At 36.9% G+C, this 20,840-nt stretch overlaps 1 protein-coding gene and 1 non-coding gene across 2 annotated transcripts in view; both read left to right on the forward strand.

Annotated features, from left to right (window-relative positions):
- The first annotated feature begins 421 nt into the window (after positions 1 to 421).
- Positions 422 to 20,840, forward strand: part of TTC3 (tetratricopeptide repeat domain 3) — a 79,782-nt gene continuing 59,363 nt past the window's right edge. The window contains exons 1-9 of the mRNA XM_081799854.1: positions 422 to 652; positions 1,588 to 1,633; positions 2,660 to 2,780; positions 3,910 to 3,973; positions 6,551 to 6,611; positions 9,606 to 9,690; positions 14,157 to 14,291; positions 14,936 to 15,016; positions 17,585 to 17,697. Of these exons, the coding sequence (XP_081655980.1) occupies positions 520 to 652; positions 1,588 to 1,633; positions 2,660 to 2,780; positions 3,910 to 3,973; positions 6,551 to 6,611; positions 9,606 to 9,690; positions 14,157 to 14,291; positions 14,936 to 15,016; positions 17,585 to 17,697 (839 nt within the window). The 5' untranslated portion in view covers positions 422 to 519. The remainder of the gene's footprint in view (positions 653 to 1,587; positions 1,634 to 2,659; positions 2,781 to 3,909; positions 3,974 to 6,550; positions 6,612 to 9,605; positions 9,691 to 14,156; positions 14,292 to 14,935; positions 15,017 to 17,584; positions 17,698 to 20,840) is intronic.
- LOC115939233 (U6 spliceosomal RNA) lies at positions 18,511 to 18,613 on the forward strand. The gene has a single exon (XR_004074106.1). It is a non-coding gene; the product is annotated as a U6 spliceosomal RNA (small nuclear RNA).

Below are 20,840 nucleotides of genomic sequence, written 5' to 3' on the forward strand. Positions count from 1 at the left end.
ATGCTTTTCAGAGGGGTTGGAAAACGACTGTGTAAGCTGATTGTTCCTTCCAGCTCTAAAATTTGTTTGATTTCCAAAGTGTAGGGAATGTAATGACTTAGAGATTATTACTGCCTTAAAATATTTTGAAAAAAATTATTTATAATGAATGGTTTGTGTTACTTTATTTGGCACAAAATAATATATTTCATTCTTTACTTGTAAAATATAATAAAGGTTGAATTATTTTCTTTGGGGTACAAAAATCTCTTAAGCAAAAATACTGATCTCTAGTTAAAATTATTATAAATACTATTCATTCATAACTTCACTTTGGCTCATTTAGGTAATTTTATTTCCTGAGAGGTATTAACATTTTAAAAAATTTTTCATTGATAGGATCCTAATCTAACATTTTAAGTAATCAGTTTTCAAGCAAAATATTTTTCCTTATCTATTTTAACTTAAGCATATTTTTGAGAAAAAAATTAAATTTATCTTTTGGAACAGGGTCATTATCGTTATTGTGCTGCTCTTTCTATGCTGGGGGAATATGACTGGGCCCTACAAGCAAACATAAAAGCTCAAAAACTCTGTAAAAATGACCCTGAGGGAATCAAGGATCTAATTCAGCAGCATGTAAAGTTACAAAAACAAATAGAAGACCTGCAAGGTATTTCACCTAAGATTCTTTGGTTACAGTCGAATTCCCTTTAAAACTTTTGAAGGTGGGTTTCTTGGATTAATGGAGGACCATAAATCAACTCTCAGGTGATTTGTGCTTATTTTGTTACATTATCTTGGTCAAGTCACTGAAGTTTTCCATTTCTGTCTATGTAGAAGTACGTTAGTGTTATATTCCACTAGGTAATTATAAATGATTTGTATTTTTTATTTGAAACAACAAATTATTATTTATTCTTCTGTAGTAAAATATGCCACCTTGAGATTTTGGATAAAGTGAAGACTTTGGAAACAAAATTGTTTAAAATTTTTTCCTCCATTATGGTTATTTCTTAAAGACCTTTCAGTAGAGTTGTTTGATGTTTTTGCACCAAGTGTGTGGCTCATTCTATAGCATGCTGAACATTTTTGCATACATCTGTATGTGGGTACATATACATATATCAGAAATCAGCTGTGTGGGCTAGGAATTCTAGATTTTCATTCTCTTGTTTTCTCTTCTAAGTATTTTGCTTTCTCCAATGCCTGAAATTCCCTTACTCTATACTTTCAGCATATAGGTCTTTCCTGTTTTTTCTTCTTTGGGTATTTAGTGTCTCAGGAAGCTGAGATGTTATTATCCAACATAACATGATTATAAGATTGTGAGCTCCTTGAAGACAGGTACCGTCTCTGATTCAGATTTATATACTGCTGCATCTAGTCAATGATCACATGTAATGGGATGTCAAATAAGGCTGTGTAACGTTTTGCTGAAGCCATCCTAAAACTCAAAACATCTGAAAATATAAAATAATTTAGGTTTATTTTTCAGTTCTGTAAATTTGATGTTCTTACTGTCAGCTTAAAGGGTATTTGAAAATCTCTTCAAAGTATGTGTTGCTAATCCACTGATTACCTTGCATGTGTGACTGATTTTTATAGGTCGGACACCAACTAGAAATCCAATTAAAGCCTTCTATGAAAGCAGGTGAGTTAATGCCAATCAGATCAGTAGCTGTTACTTGGGATGGCTTTTCCCTGTAAGTTTAAGAATCACTGTATCTGGGGCGCCTGGGTGGCTCAGATGGTTAAGCGTCTGCCTTCGGCTCAGGTCATGATCCCAGGGTCCTGGGATCGAGTCCCACATCGGGCTCCCTGCTCCTTGGGAGCCTGCTTCTCCCTCTGCCTCTCTCTCTCTCTCTCTGTCTCTCATGAATAAATAAATAAAATCTTTAAAAAAAAAAAAAAAAAAGAATCACTGTATCTGATGCTTTGTAGCTAATAGCAACCACAGTAAAGTTGGGGAGGGAAGGAAGAGGGGTTTGGGTCTAAGATCAGGTGACCTGTGAATTGTCAGATTTGTTTTCTGGACTGTTTTACTGAACCATTTGTATGTGTATTTATGGGAGATCAGTAGCCTAAGCCTATGGGAAAAGGTGGGTGAAATGTTAAGTGGATGTCACTGTGCTTGGGTGCAGTTTTTGCAAGAGGGTCCTGGCAGCAGAGAGCAGGGACACAGTCTGTACCTTTAACCCTTAGCCTCTGTCTTGGAAGCATCTGCCGCCAGCCTCCCAGTATCTTTTCAAAGACTAGGACACTTTCTGTCAGAAATAGATGACAGATTCGATACACTCACAAGAAAACAAATAGCAGCCAGGGTTCTACATTTATTGCTTGGCAATTAAAATAGATTTTTTTCCCCCACATGCTTTAGATGCCTAAGATATTGAAGCTGTTAAATTTAAATCAGGGAGAATTTATTTTAACTTATTTTAATATTAGAAACCAGAATACATTGAACTGTTTTTAATCTATTTTGAGTTTTTACTATGAAATTTAAAGCAATATTTGTTTAAAGCCCAATCTCAGAGGCAGATCCTTTTTAAAACAGTATTACCCTGCTTTCAAGGAAAAAAGGTGGTATTTGCTGGAACCTATTTATTTGAAGGATAATTTTTTAAAAATGCATGCTAATCAACAGAAATAAAATTATTTTTCTCTTATTTCCCTTCAGGGCCTATATACCCAGTTTATCAGCACCTGCGTTTAGTACTTCACTTAACTTTGTGGAAACCGAAAAAGATTGCAGAAAAACTAACCACGAAATGGCAAACGGTGGTAATCAGAATCTAAAGGTAGGTTCAGTTAAAAACTAAAATTAAATGATTTCAAGTATGGATAGTCTCATGTTTTTACAGTAGTATTCCGGTGATAATGGAAATTAAATATTTTGGTGATATGAATCCCTTTTTGCCTCTGATATGAAAAGAATGATTCTCTCTTTTTAATAAATATCCCAGCTACCTCCTTCAACTACATGAAGAGAATATTTCAATATCACATAGTTTCTTTTGAAATCACATTGGTGTGTTTTCAAAATTTTTTTTTCTAAATTTCATTTTACTACTTGGATAGTTCTTTTTGTATGCTTTTCCTGCTTTATGTATCTGTCAGTCAAACAGCTACTTGGGAATGAGTGACAGCGGGGTCTGGGGACCACGTCATCCCACTCCTTACAGTGCTTCGGATTTTTCTTTTCCTTCCTTTTGCAATCAGCTTGGCTGCCTGGCACCACACGAGGCTGCCCACCCAACTTGTGTGAGGGGAGGCACGCCCTCCCCATCTCTGCCCAAGGCATTTCTGCAGCAGTGGTCCCTAGCCTTGACTCCCTGCTGTGCTCACCAGCACCCAGGCCTCATGGTTTCTGAGGGCACCTCTAGGCCTTTTAGCCTGGCTCTGTGTTGGGTATCCTAAATGACCTGAATCTGAGTTTTCCTCTGAACAGTAATATACTAAAAACTCGGCAGTTATCACCAAGTCCACGTTAATATTTCTTTCCAGAATTTGCGAGGGAAAAAAGGAAATGGTATTTTGGTATGTGGCTAGTAGGCATTTAAGGGAGCTTTTCCAACTCACTGTGTAGTCCTTTTATTGTTAGTGAAAATCTCAGAGGCTGTATTCAGTTAGGGAGAGGAGCATAAGGAAAGATGCAATAATATTTATTCAGTACACTTATTGAACAATAGACCTGTCAGGCATCATGCCAAGTGTTGGAAGTAGAATTACCATTAGAGAATTTGTCTTATTAGAATCTCTTATCACTAGTTATCATTTTGTGTGTTTATTCATTTAGGCCTAATTACCAGCTGGTTATTTTAGGCACTTGGTTAAATTCTGTTCTACTCTTTTTTTATTATTTAGTTAATTGAATTCTTTATGGCTTTATTTTTTTGAAAATCTCATGAATTTTGTTTTCATGGGTAGGTGGTAGATGAAGCTTTGAAGGTAGATGATTGTGACTGTCATCCTGAATTTCTACCACCATCAGGTAAGTTTTTTCCTTACATAAGTTTTTCCTGAATTAATATAGCATTCCTAAAACTCCAGCCCCAACATTTGCATGAGCCTTGCATACATGTGCTGTTACTCTCCTTTTACTTTATAATGCTTCTGTGTTAGGAAAATATTGAATACTTACTTGAAATCAGCGCTCAGTCTTTCCATATTAAATAAATTTAATTTTGGAAATTCAGGTAAATGGAATAGAAAGGGAGGATGAAACTCTTTTTGGTCTGTTACCTAATTTCTGTGCGGCCAGTGTTTTTCAACTTTAATTTCATTAAAGCTCCCTGACCTAGGAGACTTTTTAGATGTATTTTTTTCCTGTTTACCCTCCTACTACAGATACCATTTAACTGTTTATGTCCTGTATGTACATCTGTGCTTTATATATTTAGAAAGTTAGATTTTTTTTTTTTATCTCCTAATAACTAACTTTCACCCTGTTGGGGGTGATGTTGAGAATGGATGCTTTAGGCTGATACTAGTTTAACTAGTACATGCTTAGTGCATACGTCTGTTTCTGCATCTAGTAGATACACGGACATACAGCGGGACTTCATTTACTTGGCATCATTTGGAAATGAAGGGTCCAGAGAAGCGAACATTCATGTTCCATTTATTTCTCAGTCTCCCTTTACATGACCACATTTTGTTGAAAATCATTCTAAAGTAGATTATATGCTTCCCGGACTCCTGAAACAGACTTTTGAAAAATACAGATTTTCTTGATGACTCAAGGTTGCTGTTGGATACAAATTTTTTGTTTGAAGCTTTCAGAGGTTATTGGGGTGAGATTGCTGACCTGATTCATGATCTTGTTAGTGATCTCTTTTCCTTTTTCTTGTTTGTTGGCTTGTTTGTTTTCTTTTTAAAGATTTTTTTTTAATTATTTGACAGAGAGAGACATAGCGAGAGAGGGAACACAAGCAGGGGAGTGGGAGAGGGAGAAGCAGGCTTCCCACGGAGCAGGGAGCCTGATGCGGGGCTCAATCCCAGGACCCTGGGATCATGACCTGAGCCGAAGGCAGACGCTTAACGACTGAGCCACCCAGGCGCCCCTGGCTTGTTTGTTTTCTTTTCAGTGTTTCTGCTTCTGGCAGCCATTTCTGTCTTTTGCTTCCCACAGTTCTGTCTTTTCTTAGGCTTCAGTGCCACAAATCCAGCTATTTACCACTGGCCATTCCCATTTGATTAGCACATTGGAAAATTATGAAGAGGGAGACTCAGGTGATTGTCTTACTTGATGTAATAAGTCTAATAGCACATGAAAAATCTCTGAAGATAAAACTTTTCTTTTGGAAAACACCTTTTAATTTATTGATATTTCTTAGGCTGTTATTATCAGATAGCACATTTAAGTAAATACTTTAAATACCATCCACACTTTAGCATCTGTATTCAGTCAAAGAAATTGAGGTCCCAGGGTTAGGGCTGTGTAGTTTTGCCTGAAATCAGACAGCAGGAATCAAATTAGAACTCTTCTGCCTTTCTGGAAGCCTCTTTTGTTTTCTGAGGCCGTCCAAACCAGCTTGGCTCTGATCCCCTCCTTAATACAGAGGTTCTGACTTGCCTCTGCTTTCTCTTCCCAAAGCTTCCATCAAAAAGACCCTGTCCCTGTGCTTTTTTCTACATAACTTTGTGCATGGCCCTCCCACTCCAAAGTACGCAGTAGTCCCTGCTCTTGCCAGTGGGACAAAGGCTGGGCTCACAGAGCTGGAGTGTCGGAAGCAAAGGACTCATGAGCACTCACTCCAGCTGGCCTTCACTGCCCCTTTCTAACCTTACCCAACTCACCAGATCACACAGGTTTACTTAGTGTTTCTTAAAGTGAATGTCATTCTTGGGTTTGGCCCATGCTATCCAAATCCTACTTGTTTGTCTGTTTGTTTCTTTCTTTTTCTCTTAAGATTTTTATTTATTTATTTGAGAGAGAGCGAGTATGAGTGGGGGAAGGGGCAGAGGGAAAGAGACAAGCAGACTCCTCACTGAGCACGAAGCCCACTGTGGGGCTCCATCCCAGAACCCTGAAATCATGACCTGAGCCAAAGTCTGATGCTTAACTGACTGAGCCTCCCAGGTGCCCCAAATCCTACTTTTTTCTTAAAACTAAATACAAATGCTGCACCCCCACTAAGGCTTTTCCTGGCCACTCGACCTTAAGTGATTTCCACCTCTGAGTTATAAGAGCAGTTAATATGGAATTTATATGTCAGTAGCAACATGCAGTCTTCTCTTCTTCTTAAAGATGGTTGTTGTGTAATTACTGGTGACTGTCTTTTCTTCCCATCTGATTATAAACAACCTAAGAATGGGAACTATGGCCTATATCTCTCTGTATCTACTTTAGGCCTAAATAATATCATTGTAATTAATGTTCACAATACTTTTATAGCATACATAGACAGACATCATTGTAGCTGTTTTTTCATCTGTTTGTACTTACACTCACATAAAATATTGCTTCCTTTGCTGCTTATTCCAATTTACATATTTTAATTGATTTGCTTTCAGGCTTGTTGATTTTTATGAACAGATTTCAGGAACAAATACTTTGTATTCACAGGTCAGCCTCCAAAATATAAAGGAAAACAAAAATCTCGAAACAATGAATTGGAGAAGTTCAGGTATGTTTTTTATTTGTATGTTTTTCCCCCCCCTTATAGCCTCCTCTTAAGAAAAAAGTAAAAGGGGGGAAAAGTCTCAAGTAGTAGTTATGATGAGTACTAAAAGCCCTTTCAAATATCAAAGGCATATCTTTAGGTGAGTATCATTTTTAGCTAAAGGATTATTAATCCTGGGTGTTAATAGATGTCTGGAAAGCATGGAATATGAGATGTATCAGTGTTAATTCTTAAATATCCCAAAGTACATGCTCATACAAAGAAAAAATATTCAGAGAAATATAGAGTGAGAATTACGTCTTCTCCCTGCTCACCTTATTTCACCTTTCACACAATTGCTTCTTTGGTGGCTTCCTTTAGGAACTCTGTGTTAACAAGTTCTTGGCCACCTGGAAGCAGGCATGAGTATGTGTGTATTTAGGGGCCCTTCTGAGTAGTTCTCATTAAAGGAAAGTGTTCATTAATGAAGCAACCACTTATAAAGTTAGTTCTGTCAAACACCCCCTCACACCAAAATTAACAGTAGGACCTCGTGCCACCTGTCTTTATAATTAACCTCTCCATTGCCTACAGAGATATATACTGATTGCAAAGTGAAATTGTAAATCTTACAATGAATATAGAAGTTCATGAGGTCAATGAAGGTGATGCTGGAGACCCTGCAAAACCATTTCTGCCACAGTTAGACCAGCTGTCAGCTTTTTTTTATTCACGTAAGGCTGATTCCTGGACAGGTGCTTCAAGGAGAAGGATTTTAATATCAAAGCACTAAGAGATATTAGTAAAGCCCCATCTTAAAAAATGACTGTTTTTTTGATGCTGCTACAAAAAATTAAATTTAAAGCAAGGGCTTAGATACTATGTTGTTCTCTTATTCCGTAGAAAAATCCTGAGTCTTCCCCTCCCCCTGTTAACCCTCAAAAGAAACCAAAAACATGCAGGGTCATTCTTTGAACGCATAGTTATAATTTTAAACTGTTCTGCTAAAGAAAAATTTATGTTCCGATGTTTTGTTTTTGTTTTCAAATTGAGGTCTTCTTATTTGATTATGTCTACTTCATGAGGTTATTTAATGATTAAGTGGGATAACTACATGAAACAGAGCCCTGGAACGTGGTAAATGCTCAGTACACTTGAACTATCATTGTTGTTACTACTATCATTTTCATTGTTGTTAGGACCATTCAGGCCTATAGCTTGCTTTTATCTTTATCTTTTATCTGTCTGTATCCGCATATTTTCACATATCAGATCATGGAGATCAACATCCTTCATTTTCATGGCTACAGGATATTTCATAGTATAGATGTATATTTGAAGAAGAAATTTCTAGAATGGAATTGCTCTGTCAAAGAGGATGTGTAATTTTAACTTTGCTAGATACTCTCACATTGTCCTGCCAGAAAATGAGCACTGTTCACACTCTTACTGAGCTGTGGGAGAGTGTGGTATAATAAAAAAAAAATATATTTATATAAATTATTATATATTTTATATATTTATATATAATTATAAAATAATATATTTATATATTTATATATTATATATATATTTGGTCTTTGTCCTCAGTTCTTGGCATAGAGCACTTAAAACCCTTGGAACTTTCAGAGTGATAAGAGTATCTTTTGTTCTTCATAATGAGCTTCTTTCTGCCTTACCTATACTAATGAGATGACTCAAGGCTGGTCCCCCACCTTCAGGATTGGGGTGGTTGGCCACCAGAAAGACCAAACATGTGATTGGAGGGTTGGAACTCTCAGCCCCACCCCCTGATCTCCAAGAAGGGGAAGGGGGCTGGAAATTGAGTTCAGTCACCAATGACTAGTAATGATTATTCATGCTTATGTAATGAAACCTTGATAGAAGAAACTGCTGGGGCAGGGGAGCTTCTGGGTTGCTAACTACGTGGAGATGCTGGGAAGGTGGTGCGATCTGGGGTAGCATGAAAGCTTTGCAGCATTCCCCTCCTCTATACCTTCCTGTGCATCTCTTCCATTGGGCTCTTATGAATTATATCCTTTATAGTCTAGTAATGATAAGTAGAGCACTTTCCTGAGTTCGGTGAGTCATTCTAGGGAGTTGTTGAGCCTGAGGGAGGGTCACAGGAACCTCTGAGTTTGTAGTCCATCAGGCAGTAGTGTGGGTAGCCTAAGCACCTCATTGTGGCTGACAGTAGCAGTAAGGGCATTATGTCTGAAGTGGGGTCAGTCTTGTGGGACTGAGCCTTTAACCTGTGGGGTCTGTGTTAACTCCAGAGTTGGTGTCAAAATGGAATTGAGTTGTTGGACACTTGGTGTTGGAGAATTGATGTGGAAAATGACAACTATTTGGTGTCAGAAAATACCACCTAGGGTACCTGAATCTTCCTTACCCTCACTAGCACTGGGAGTCAGACTTTCTGAAACAGTTCTCTTATTATTAGATTTTCATATGAGATGGAGCATCTTCGCAATGTTTATTGGGCACATTTCTTGTTTCAAGGCTATGTTGTTATGACTACATTTATAATAACTTTTGATGATCAGTGCAAATCCCCGCAGTTTCTTTTTTTTTTCTTCAAGTTGTTCTTCCATACCATCTTTATAATCAATTCATCTGGTCCCCCTCCATCTCTAATTTTATAGGGATTTTATTGAGATTTCATTGTATTTAGAGATTAATTTGGGGAGAATCAGCTTCTTGGTAATATTTCAATGTAGGAACTTGTGACTCCATTTATTCAATGTTTAAAATGACCTTCACATGGAGATGAAAAGTACAGCATAGGGAATATAGTCAGTAATACTGTAATGTTGATTGGTGACAGGTGGTGACTACACTTACTATGATGAGCTTTGTGTAACGTATAGTATTGTGGAATAACTGTGCTGTATGCCTAAAACTAATGTTTGTATGTCGACTCTACTTCAGTTTTTAAAAAATGGCCTTCAGTAAATATATTCTTTATATAAGCAAGACTATTTTATTTTAAAATAACTCAGCACTTTTCTCTATTAGTTCTAGTTCACAAGGGAGTTTACCAGTAGATTTGAAGAACATCTTGGAAAAACAGTTTTCTAAATCTTCCAGAGCTGCACACCAGGTAAAGGAAAAGGCTTATTTCTAATGAAAAAAGCAAAGTCTTTGAACAAAACATTTTTCATATAAGTCTAATCATGTACACCTCTAAGATTTATTTTTTATAATTTAAGTTATGGACATATGATTTTATATATGACTGCTAAGAAACCAAACTATCACTAATTTAGATATTAACTTGAGAATCACTTTAAACAGAAATTGAACTAATGCTTGATACTGCAGAATTGTTTGCTTCCCAAAGATTTAAAGATTTGGGATTCTTTGCTTTCCAGAGTTTTAACTTTTAAGATAAATACTTTAAGGGGCACTTGACTGGCTCACTTGGTAGAACTTGCGACTCTTGATCTCTGGGTTATGAGTTCGAGACTCACGTTGGGTGTACAGGTTACTTAAAAATTTAAAAAAATAGATAAGTATTGTAAGAAGATTTAAATTAATTTAAAAGGTTCAAGCACGTGCAGTTTTATTACACCTACCTTAAAGCTGTTAAAGAGCAAACTTTCTATTCTTTGAATGATTTAACAGTAATCAGATAACTTTGTATATAAAATTCTTTCTGTGGTATTTATGAAGTTAATTAAAAAGTATACATTAAGGGGGAAAAAATGAATAGGCAGAGCACAGAGGATTTTTAGGGCAGTGAAAATTCTTTGTATATTATTATAATGGTAGATATATGTTCTTATACATTTATCCAGACCCGTAGAATGTATGGCACCAAGAGTATACCCTATGTTAAACTATAGACTTTGGGTGATTAGGATATATCCATATCGTTCATCTTTGGTAAGAAATATACTATTTTGGGTTAAAGAAGATGTACGTACACACACACACACACACATATGCAATAGAGTATTACTCAGCCATAAAAAAGAATAAAATATTGCCATTCTTGACAACATGGATGGACCTAGGGAGTATTTCACTAAGTGAAATAAGTTAGAGAAAGACAAATACCATGTGATTTCACTTATATTTGGAATCTGAAAAACAAAACAAATGAACAAACACAAAAACAAAGTCTCATAAATACAGAGAACACACTGGTGGTTGGCAGTGTGGAGGGAGAGGGAGAGGATGAAGGGGGAATGGGTGAAATACATGAAGGGGATTAAGAAGTTCAAACTTTGGGGTGCCTGGGTGGCTCAGTCATTAAGCGTCTGCCGTCAGCTCAGGTCATGACACCAGGGTCCTGGGCTTGAGCCCCATTTCAGGCTCTCTGCTCAGCGGGAAGCCTGCTTCTCCCTCCAGCTCCCTCTGCTTGTGTTCCCTCTCTGGCTGTCTCTCTCTCTATCAAATAAATAAAATCTTAAAAAAAAAAAAAAAGTTCAAACTTCCAGTTATGAAATAAGTAACCATGAGGTGAAAAGTGCAGCATAGAGAATATAGTCAATAATATTGTAATAACTCTGGCTGATGACAGATGGTAACTACACTTATTGTGGTGAGCACTGCATGTTTAGCATTGTTGAATCACTATGTTGTATACCTGAAATTAGTATAGCATTGTATGTTAACTATACTTCAATAAAAAATATAGATACGTAAAATATACCATTCTGATGAGTGATATTGATAGTGGAGTATACATGGGAGGAGGCAAAGGGTATATGGAAATATCTGTACCTCTTTCTCAGTTTTGTTGTAAACCTAAAAAGAAAAAGTCTTCTAAAAAATGCAAGGAATACAGCTAAAGGATTACTTTGAAGGAAGTTTATCAAGCTAAACGTATGTATTAAAAGAACAAAAACTTTTAAAATTAATGAAGTATTTATCCCAGGAGCTAGAAAAAAAGAAAAACAAATAAACCCAAAGAAAGTAGAAGGAAGGAATTAATAGAGATCAAAGTAGAAAATAATGAATTGGAAACAAACATACAAGGAAGAATCCACAGAGCTAACAGTTGATTCTTTGCCAGTATAAATAAAATTTACACACTGGTGTTGTAACTGATTAAGAAAGAAAGAAAAGAAAACATTATAAAACAATTTCAAGAATGAACAAGGATGCATTACTGTAGATCCTTGAATATTACAAATACTTGAATGACATCATACCAAGAAGTTTGAAAATGTGTATAGATGAAATGGACAAATTCCTAGAAAAATCCAACTTACAAAAACTGATTCAAGAAGAAATAGAAACCTCGATGAAATCCAGAATTTACAGAACCATGGCTGGTCACTATTCTAGTCATTGAACACTTGTAGACTATGTAGTAGTAAGTAAAAGATTGTCTTTTTTTGGGTAAACATGATTCATAGGAGTCTGCTTTGACAATTAATCCTTTATGTAAACACAGTTTTATTTCTTCTAAAATAGAATATTGGATTTAAATTTCATTCCTAAAAATGTGTATTAGCATATGTAATAGAATATTTGTTTTAATATGGAGGTCATTTTAAAATTCGGTTAACTATTTTAGGTATATATGACAAATACCTTACAGAGGACTGGAGGAATGAAGCATGTTTCAAGCAGTTTATGAAAACAGATTTCTAATCAGTTGCATAAAAGCATCTTTAGAATTTCTGACATTTGGAGATTTTAAAATTAGGTCTTTTTACATGGATTTTACTGACTCTCAAAACTGTGAAGGACCACGGGCGCCTGGGTGGCTCAGTTGGTTAAGCGACTGCCTTCGGCTCAGGTCATGATCCTGGAGTCCCGGGATCGAGTCCCGCATCGGGCTCCCTGCTCAGCAGGGAGTCTGCTTCTCCCTCTGACCCTCCCCCCTCTCATGTGCTCTCTCTCTCCTCTCATCCTCTCTCTCAAATAAATAAATAAAATCTTTAAAAAAAACAAAAACAAAAAACTGTGAAGGACTTGAATAGAAAAGACAACCTGGAAAGATCAGAGGTGATTTAAATAAGTATGATAGTTATTTTTGAGCCTTCCCTTGTTCATTCAACACACTTTCGGTTAGGCCTCTGTCTGTGCTGAAGTCTGAGAGAGATTGGGTATATGGCACTGCAACCCAGCCTACTTTATGGAGCTTTTAGTACCCCACGGTAGTTTTTTGTATTGTACTGAGAAAAATAATTTTTTTTTTAAGATTTATTTTTATTTATTTTAGAGAGCAAGCACGTGCCCGTGAGTAGGGGGAGGGGCAGAGGGAGAGGGAGAGAGAGTCGTCCCAAGCAGACTCCATGCTGAATGCGGAGTCCGACATGAGGCTCAATCTCATGACCCATGAGATCACGTCCTGGGCGGAAACCAAGAGTTGGATGCCCAACTGACTGAGCCACCCAGGCGTCCCTGAGAGAAATAATTTTTAATGAAAACATGAGGTTATATGTCTCTCTTTTCTAGAATGTGAAAGAGATTAAAATGGAATCAGTTCATTCAAGGTTAATAACTATTATTTGTGGGGATAGCACATCATCATCTATAACTTTTAAAATTCATGTCGTAACATAAATATGAGCTATCTTTGAGCTTTTTAAATACTGTAGTAAATACCAAGTTTATGGGAGAGCTGCCCTTTTCTGTGTGTATTCTGGGGGAAAGTTCTCCTAAACTTTGATTCATTGGATGAAAACCAGTAAACAGCTTTTGTTAATTGTGACCAAACTGCTTTTCCCTCTGTGCTTTGTGCAACGGGGCCTCCTTTTGGATCTTTACTGTTAGGAACAGTGAGGAATATCACACGCATATTTGCATTTTCTGCTTTCCTGAATGGTGTACACATGTATGGCAAGGAGTGAGGAAATCTAGGTTTAATCTGTAGTCTGTCTAGTTTTTATGGAACTTTTGTGGCTGATGGCTATTGCCATGTAACTAAACTTGAATTCAGATTGTAGTGCAAGTTCGCATATATATCCAAAGATAAAGTTTTTTTCTCACTTTATTCAAGGTATATTATAGCACTTTTGTTTTTGTCTTTTATTTCTTATGCTCTTCCCTTTACATTTAACCTGTAATATCTTCCCTGATAATTTTATTGAGTTCTATTCAAGTACATGTTGGGCAGAAGTAGAGCCAAAGATTGAAATATCCTTTCTTGCTGAGAATTAAGGTTTGTTCCAGAGCACGAGGGTAGATGTTAAAATCTGATAGTGATCAGTAAATTGATTGCTTGTTCTTAACTTAATCCTAGTCAGCCATACAGTTATTTAAATGGTGGCTGGTGTCCTCTGTGCTGTTTGTGCTGTTAAAACTTCTAAATGCTATCTTTTCAATCTGGAAAAGTGAGCAAGGCATAGAACCATGTAACATAAAATGAACTACCCTTTCTTGTCATGAGTAGCAGTAGGAATGTTGGAAAGAAGATGGTGAAGCGGGATCTGGAAAAACGCTGTGTAGAGAAGGGAGTATGACACATAAAGGGCAGCTTTGGGTATTTATTTACGTATTTTGTGATCAGTTATAAAATATAACTGCCCTATGATGAACTTTGCATCTTAAATTTTTGGCTAAACACACGTAGCTCTGGGTTACTTAATAGAATTTCTTCTTCTGCAGGATTTTGCTAATATAATGAAGATGCTGAGGAGCCTGATCCAGGATGGTTACACGGCTCTGTTGGAGCAGCGCTGCCGAAGCGCTGCGCAGGCCTTCACGGAGCTGCTCAACGGTTTAGATCCTCAAAAAATAAAGGTAAAAGTGCCGTCTTACAGTTTGTGTATCAGTGCAGGTGCATTTCAGGTGCTTGTAGAGGAGAACCAAGGCTTTAACATCATTGTATTAATGTACCTTAGGCCTACCTGAGATTAGCTGAATCTGCCCCAGGCTGTGAGAAGCAGGTGACACTCTGATTCAGTCTTCATGGTTGCACTCAGTATCTGGCTCTCTCCTTGCTCCCTACTTGGTGTTCATGAGAACACTTGGCTGCTTCTACAAAAGTACTAAATCGAGGTTTTGGACTTGGCTTTAGTCACATCTTTTCATCCAGAAAGAATTAGCTAGGTCCATAGTTTATCCAGGATTGTAAGCAAATGTCTTAATCTGTCACTAGTACCCACTTATATGCAAAAGAACTTGACGACTTGGTTATTCTAATTTGCTATGAACCACCCCTTCAAGGAACTCTGAGACAATGGTTCTGTGTTTTAAATACTTGATTTTAGTATAACTGCATTATCTTTATAAAATGTATTTTCTAATTCTGTTTGGCCTTTGTCCCAATCATAATTAGAGAGATTTCATTACATTTTTTTTTTCTGTTGTGGCTAACAGGTGGGTATGGTGCAAGTTGGGCAAAATTATGTTCAGATTTTTAACTGGAGCATTTTTATTGACAGCAATTGAACCTGGCCATGATTAACTATGTCTTAGTAGTCTATGGACTTGCTATTTCTCTCCTTGGAATAGGACAGCCTGAGGTAAGATTTGTAACAGAGATGATAAACAGTTAAAATATGCCATTAATTTTAGAAGATGGTAAAAAATAGTTTTGACTCTTTGGCTTATTTCTTTCTGATAATTTCTTCTGAAATACCTGTTTAATTTGTGTTGTTTTTATTAAAAAGAAAATGTGATCCAATTATAAAAAAGCTATGCCAGACAACCAGTAGGAATTTTTTTTTAAGATTTTACTTGTTTATTTGACAGAAAGAGAGATAGGAACACAAGCAGGGGGAGTGGGAGAGGGAGAAGCAGGCTTCCCGCTGAGCAGGGAGCCCGATGTGGGACTCGATCCCAGGACCCTGAGATCACGACCTGAGCTGAAGGCAGACGCTTAACGACTGAGCCACCCAGGAGCCCGGAATTTTTTTTACTTGTTATAAAAAGTAAATCTGTATCATCACAGATTTAAGAGAACACGTTGAGTGAAAAAGACAAGTTGGAGAACATAACAAACATTGTGATAACCACTTATGTACAATTTGGAAAACATACAGAACAATAGCATATATTCTTTATGACTATCTCTGCCTCTTGTAAAGGTTAAAAAAATCACAGGCTAGCCTAGTTTAAGATAATGCTTGCATTTAGTGATGGAAGGAAGGAAGGGCCTGGGAAGATTAGGAAAGGAGAGTTCAACTTTGTGTTAAGATCTCTTAGTTCTGGGTGGTGGTTTTTGGGTATTTTATTATCTTCTAGAGTGCAGACTTTCCGTAACCACATACAGTCAGCATATAGGTGTGAACACACATGGTTTCCATTACTCATGGTCCTTCAGTGCTCTCCTGGAAGGTGTGCCTATCTGCACTGCACAGCATTATACAGTTGACCCTTGAAAACACCGGTTTGAATTGCATGGATTCACTTACACATGGATTTAAAAAGAATACAGTACTGTGAATGTATTTTCTCTTCCTTATGATTTTTTTCTTTTCTCTTGCTTTATTATAAGGTTACAGTATATAATACATATACAAAATATGTGTTAATCTGCTCTTTATATTATTGATAAGGATTCTAGTCAAGTAGGCTATTAGTTGTAAAGTTTTGGGAGAATCAAAGGTTATACCTGTATTTTCCATTGCATGGGGCACCCCTAACCCCTGCATTGTTCAGGTGTGAGCTATAATTTGCTTTCTGTGGTTTTCAGTTTTCAATAAAAGTTAAAATTGCTCTAGAATTACCTCAGGTGTAATATATCCTTTCTGCCAACTTGGCCTCCAAGCTTCCTTGGCTAAATGAAGGCTTAACTCTAACTGCTACCTAATAAGGTTAATCATCTTTTAGGTTCCACTCTCAAAGTGGTTTACAGTGTCCGAGGTTCATTTTACTTGTTACATGCCTCTTTCCTTGTTCGTGAGGTGACAGATGAATGTGTTCCATTAAGGCCTAATTCTGTTTTCTAATAGATTGTTGGAGACAGGACTTCATGATCTCAATTCTTCTGTTCTTGGCAGAGTGATAATAAATATCATGTTTTGCTTTATCAGAATTGAAGAAATAGTTCACTACGTTTGTGATTTACTTTGAATTAGTGAGACTGATTAAAAAAAAACCAGGTATGATAGAACTTGGACATTTAAAAGAATGTCATCATTCAGAGTAGCCCCCGAAGTAAGCAGTATGTTTGCTCCAGTACAGCTCTTGCTTAAAACATTTTTGGAATGCCTCCTTTGGAACTGGCCTCAAAGCTTCTTATAAACTCCCATTTTGTAGTGACATTTCCTTTTTCACCCACAATGGGGTTACCAGGGTTACCTTGAACTGTTTCTTCTGGGTTTTTTCCAAAACAATTCATTCTAAGCGCAGAAGTTTCTACTATTGAGAATATTCAAAAGAATGTACTCTAAGTTCTGTAAAGCTTTTGCTAAAGCACTATTTTTAAAACAGCATTTATCTTTCTTATGCCACAAAACGTTGTGGGTAACATTATTGGAGTGCCTATATCCCAAGGGAGCAGCACTTGCAAGGATATATGTCATGGTGTGCTTGCATTTAGTCAGTGTTTTTTTGTGTGTGTTTTTTTTTTTTTTTAAGATTTTATTGATTTATTCATGAGAGACAGAGAGAGAGAGAGAGAAGCAGAGGGAGAAGCAGGCTCCCAAGGAGCAGGGAGCCCGATGCGGGACTCGATCCCAGGACGCTGGGATCATGACCTGAGCCGAAGGCAGACGCTTAACCGTCTGAGCCACCCAGGCGCCCCTAGTCAGTGTTTTTACTACGAATTCACACCTTTTAGTGTTAGCACATACCAGGCCCTCTCTGTGTAATAGTAAGTGCTCATGTGTTGTCTGACGTGTTCCACACCAATTTTTCATTCTCAAGCCAGATCACTTTGGTTGTGTCTCTGTATATCCTATGGTCAAAATTTGTATATTTGCTAAGAAAATAAAATGCAGAAGGTTTAATTTTGCCATAGAAATTTTTGGATATACAGTTGTTTGTAATATTACACAAATATTTTGTGAAATATCGACCTTCAGATAAAATCTGTTCCAGTGTTTGTTTTGCAGTTTAAGTGATCATTGTTTTTATTGCTACTGAAGGAATTATCTGAAGCTGAAAACCAGTTTAAGAGGATGATTGAACACTACCCCAATGAGGGACTTGATTGCTTGGCCTACTGTGGAATTGGAAAAGTATATTTGAAGAAGAACAGGTTAGTAGAAACTATGTTCTTTTACACTCAGGTTGGATAACTCAGTTGAAGTCTAATGTTGTAGTGGAGGTCCCTTTTCTGGAATTATATTGTTATCTTCTCTGTGGCAAACTATTATCATCATGTTTGCTTGGAGGACCAGCATTTCTATATCATTAATTATTAAAATATGGCCAATCAGGGACGCCTGGGTGGCTCAGTCATTAAGCGTCTGCCTTCAGCTCAGGTCATGATCCCGAGGTCCTGGGATCAAGTCCCGCATTGGGTTCCCTGCTCGTCGGGAAGCCTGCATCTCCCTCTCTCTCACTCCCCCTGCTTGTGTTCCCTCTCTCACTGTCTCTCTCTGTCAAATAAATAAATAAAATCTTTAAAAAAAAAAAAATATGGCCAATCAGTTCAGCTCCTAGTGCTTCCTTATTTTCAATCTCATAAGAAAGTCAGGAACAAAATGATTTGACACAAAGGATTTTGTATTTTTTCTGTTAGTATATGTCACTTATAAATGGTGACCGAATTGATATAAATTAATGCTTTACAAGTCTGATTGTATAATTTCTTGGTTACCAAAATATCTGTTTCCACTCAAAAACCTGTATGAAGTGGTTTTAATATGAGATAGATATCTGTTCAAAGACATCATGAGTTAGGAATAAAAATCTCTTCTCAGAACTTTTTCTATAGTTGGAATCCCTACTCAGTTTAGTATGTAGTTGTTCTGCAAGCATTTCATGTCTTATCTTCCCAAATTGCTGTATGACCCTTTGGGGTTAGGATTATGTATTGAGCTTTAAAAAAAACTCCCTGGTTCACTGCTTGCTTGGACAGCACATAGACTAAAATCGGAATAATACAGAGAAGATTAGCATGGCCCCTGTGCAATGACGATACACAAATTTGTGAAGCGTTCCATATATTTGGCACAATAAAACTATCATTAACTGTGAAACAACAATAACAAAAAGAAAACCAAAAATCTCCCTGTTCCTGCATTTAACACCCAATATATTGGTAGGTGTGTTAGATTACTTTATAAATAAATAATTATTGACTGATTGAATATTATTCATAGCTTTTAATCTTGAATTTTCATCTGTCCTTTTAGGGAAATTTTTCTTAAGATTTTTATTTTTAAATAATCCCTACACCCAACCTGGGGCTCAGACTCACAACCCTGAGATCAAGAGTTGCATGCTTTTCTGACTGAACCAGCCAGGTGCTCCCAAGGGAAATTTTATCAGACCTTTGGGACTCTTGGGAACCCAGTCTTGGAATGTGCCTAGAACTTCCTTTATAGATTTTTTAGAGATTAAAGAAAGTTCTTTTACTTCCAGAAGTTACTGTGTGACCAGGCTGAATTATATTAAGAATCAAGTAGAGGGAGGGTAGTGAGGATTTAGCAATCATCTGTATAGGAACAGCAAATGAAATTAATTTCAAAGCTTGGCATAACTTATTTAAGATACACGTTTTTAATGCAGTAGTCACATGTAATAATTCATAAGATCTAGGAATATATCATAAATGTGTAACATCATGGGAACTATGGTAAATGAAAAAGTCTTTGCCTTTTTTTTTTTTAAGATTTTATTTATTTATTTATTTGACAGAGAGAGGCACAGCGAGAGAGGGAACACAAGCAGGGGGAGTGGGAGAGGGAGAAGCAGGCTTCCCGCCGAGCAGGGAGCCCGATGTGGGGCTCGATCCCAGGACCCTGAGATCATGACCTGAGCTGAAGGCAGATGCTTAACAACTGAGCCACCCAGGCGCCCCTGTCTTTGCCATTTTGAAAAGCGTTTACATTTTAATTTCAAAATAATATGGTGTGGGGTTCAGTGTCTGATATGTTGGTTTTTGCTGTTGTAATATGCAGTTTCTGGTAAAGTCCTGCTCTTATCTGTCATTTTATGGTTGATGGTGGTCTAGCTTTTCTGCAGGTGAATTTTTCTTACCCATAGGCAAAAAAAGTTCTTAAATTGGAAAATCATTTCAAGATTGGAGAAAGCAAGAAACCTTTCTTCTCTAGTCTGAAGAGAATAATAAAGACTTGGTTAACTTTATAATCCAGTGTATTAATATTCTTTTGTTGAATGGACTGTGGGAATCTATTGACATTTTTTAAAAACATGAATCAGAACTAAAACATTTCATGTAGTTAAAACAATTTACATACCCATTTATTCTTTTTTTTTTTTTTAAGATTTTTTATTTATTTATTTGACAGAGAGAGACACAGCTAGAGAGGGAACACAAGCAGGGGGAGTGGGAGAGGGAGAAGCAGGCCTCCTGCAGAGCAGGGAGCCTGACGTGGGGCCCGATCCCAGCACCCTGAGATCATGACCTGAGCCGAAGGCAGACGCTTAACCGACTGAGCCACCCAGGCATCCCTACCCATTTATTCTTTTAAAATACTTTACTGCTTTATGGTTGAAGAAATATGTCCAGCATACATGATCTCTTTAGATTTTTTTCAGAAGAGTGGTTTTTACTAATAGATGTCCTAATAGAGTTGAGTTTAAAAAAAATATATTTATGATTAATTAGTTGAAGTGAAGGGTTGTCATTTCTCTATAGGAATCTAATTAGCTTAGTAAATGAAACAAAAATGAAACAACCAAATTATTCAATTTTCTGTTTTAATTGTTGGAAACTTTTTTTAAAAGATTTTATTTATTTATTTGACAGAGAGAGTGCAAGCACAAGCAGGGGGAAGTGGCAGAGGGAGAGGGAGAAGCAGGCTCTCCACCGAGCAGAGAGCCTGATGCAGGACTCTATCCCAGGACCCTGGGATCATGACCTGAGCCAAAGGCAGATGCTTAACCAACTGAGCCATCCAGGCGTCCCAATAAGTTACAACTTTAAAAGGACTAGTATGCACCTACCACAATAAAGCCACTGTCCAGGCAGATTTATTGTTTATATTACTTTCATAGCAAACAATGAATAATGCCTTCTTTTTTTTAGTTTTTATTTTAATTCTTTTAATATACAGTGTTATATTAATTTCAGGTGTACAATATAGTGATTCAACATGACTTTGTTCTTTTTTTATTTCTTTTTTTTTTTAAAGATTTTTATTTATTTATTTTGAGACAGAGAGAATGAGAGACAGAGAGCATGAGAGGGAGGAGGGTCAGAGGGAGATG

This window comes from Leptonychotes weddellii, chromosome 1, assembly GCF_054177405.1.
Source record: "Leptonychotes weddellii isolate Sample4059 chromosome 1, ASM5417740v2, whole genome shotgun sequence".
Taxonomy (NCBI): Eukaryota; Metazoa; Chordata; class Mammalia; order Carnivora; family Phocidae; genus Leptonychotes; species Leptonychotes weddellii.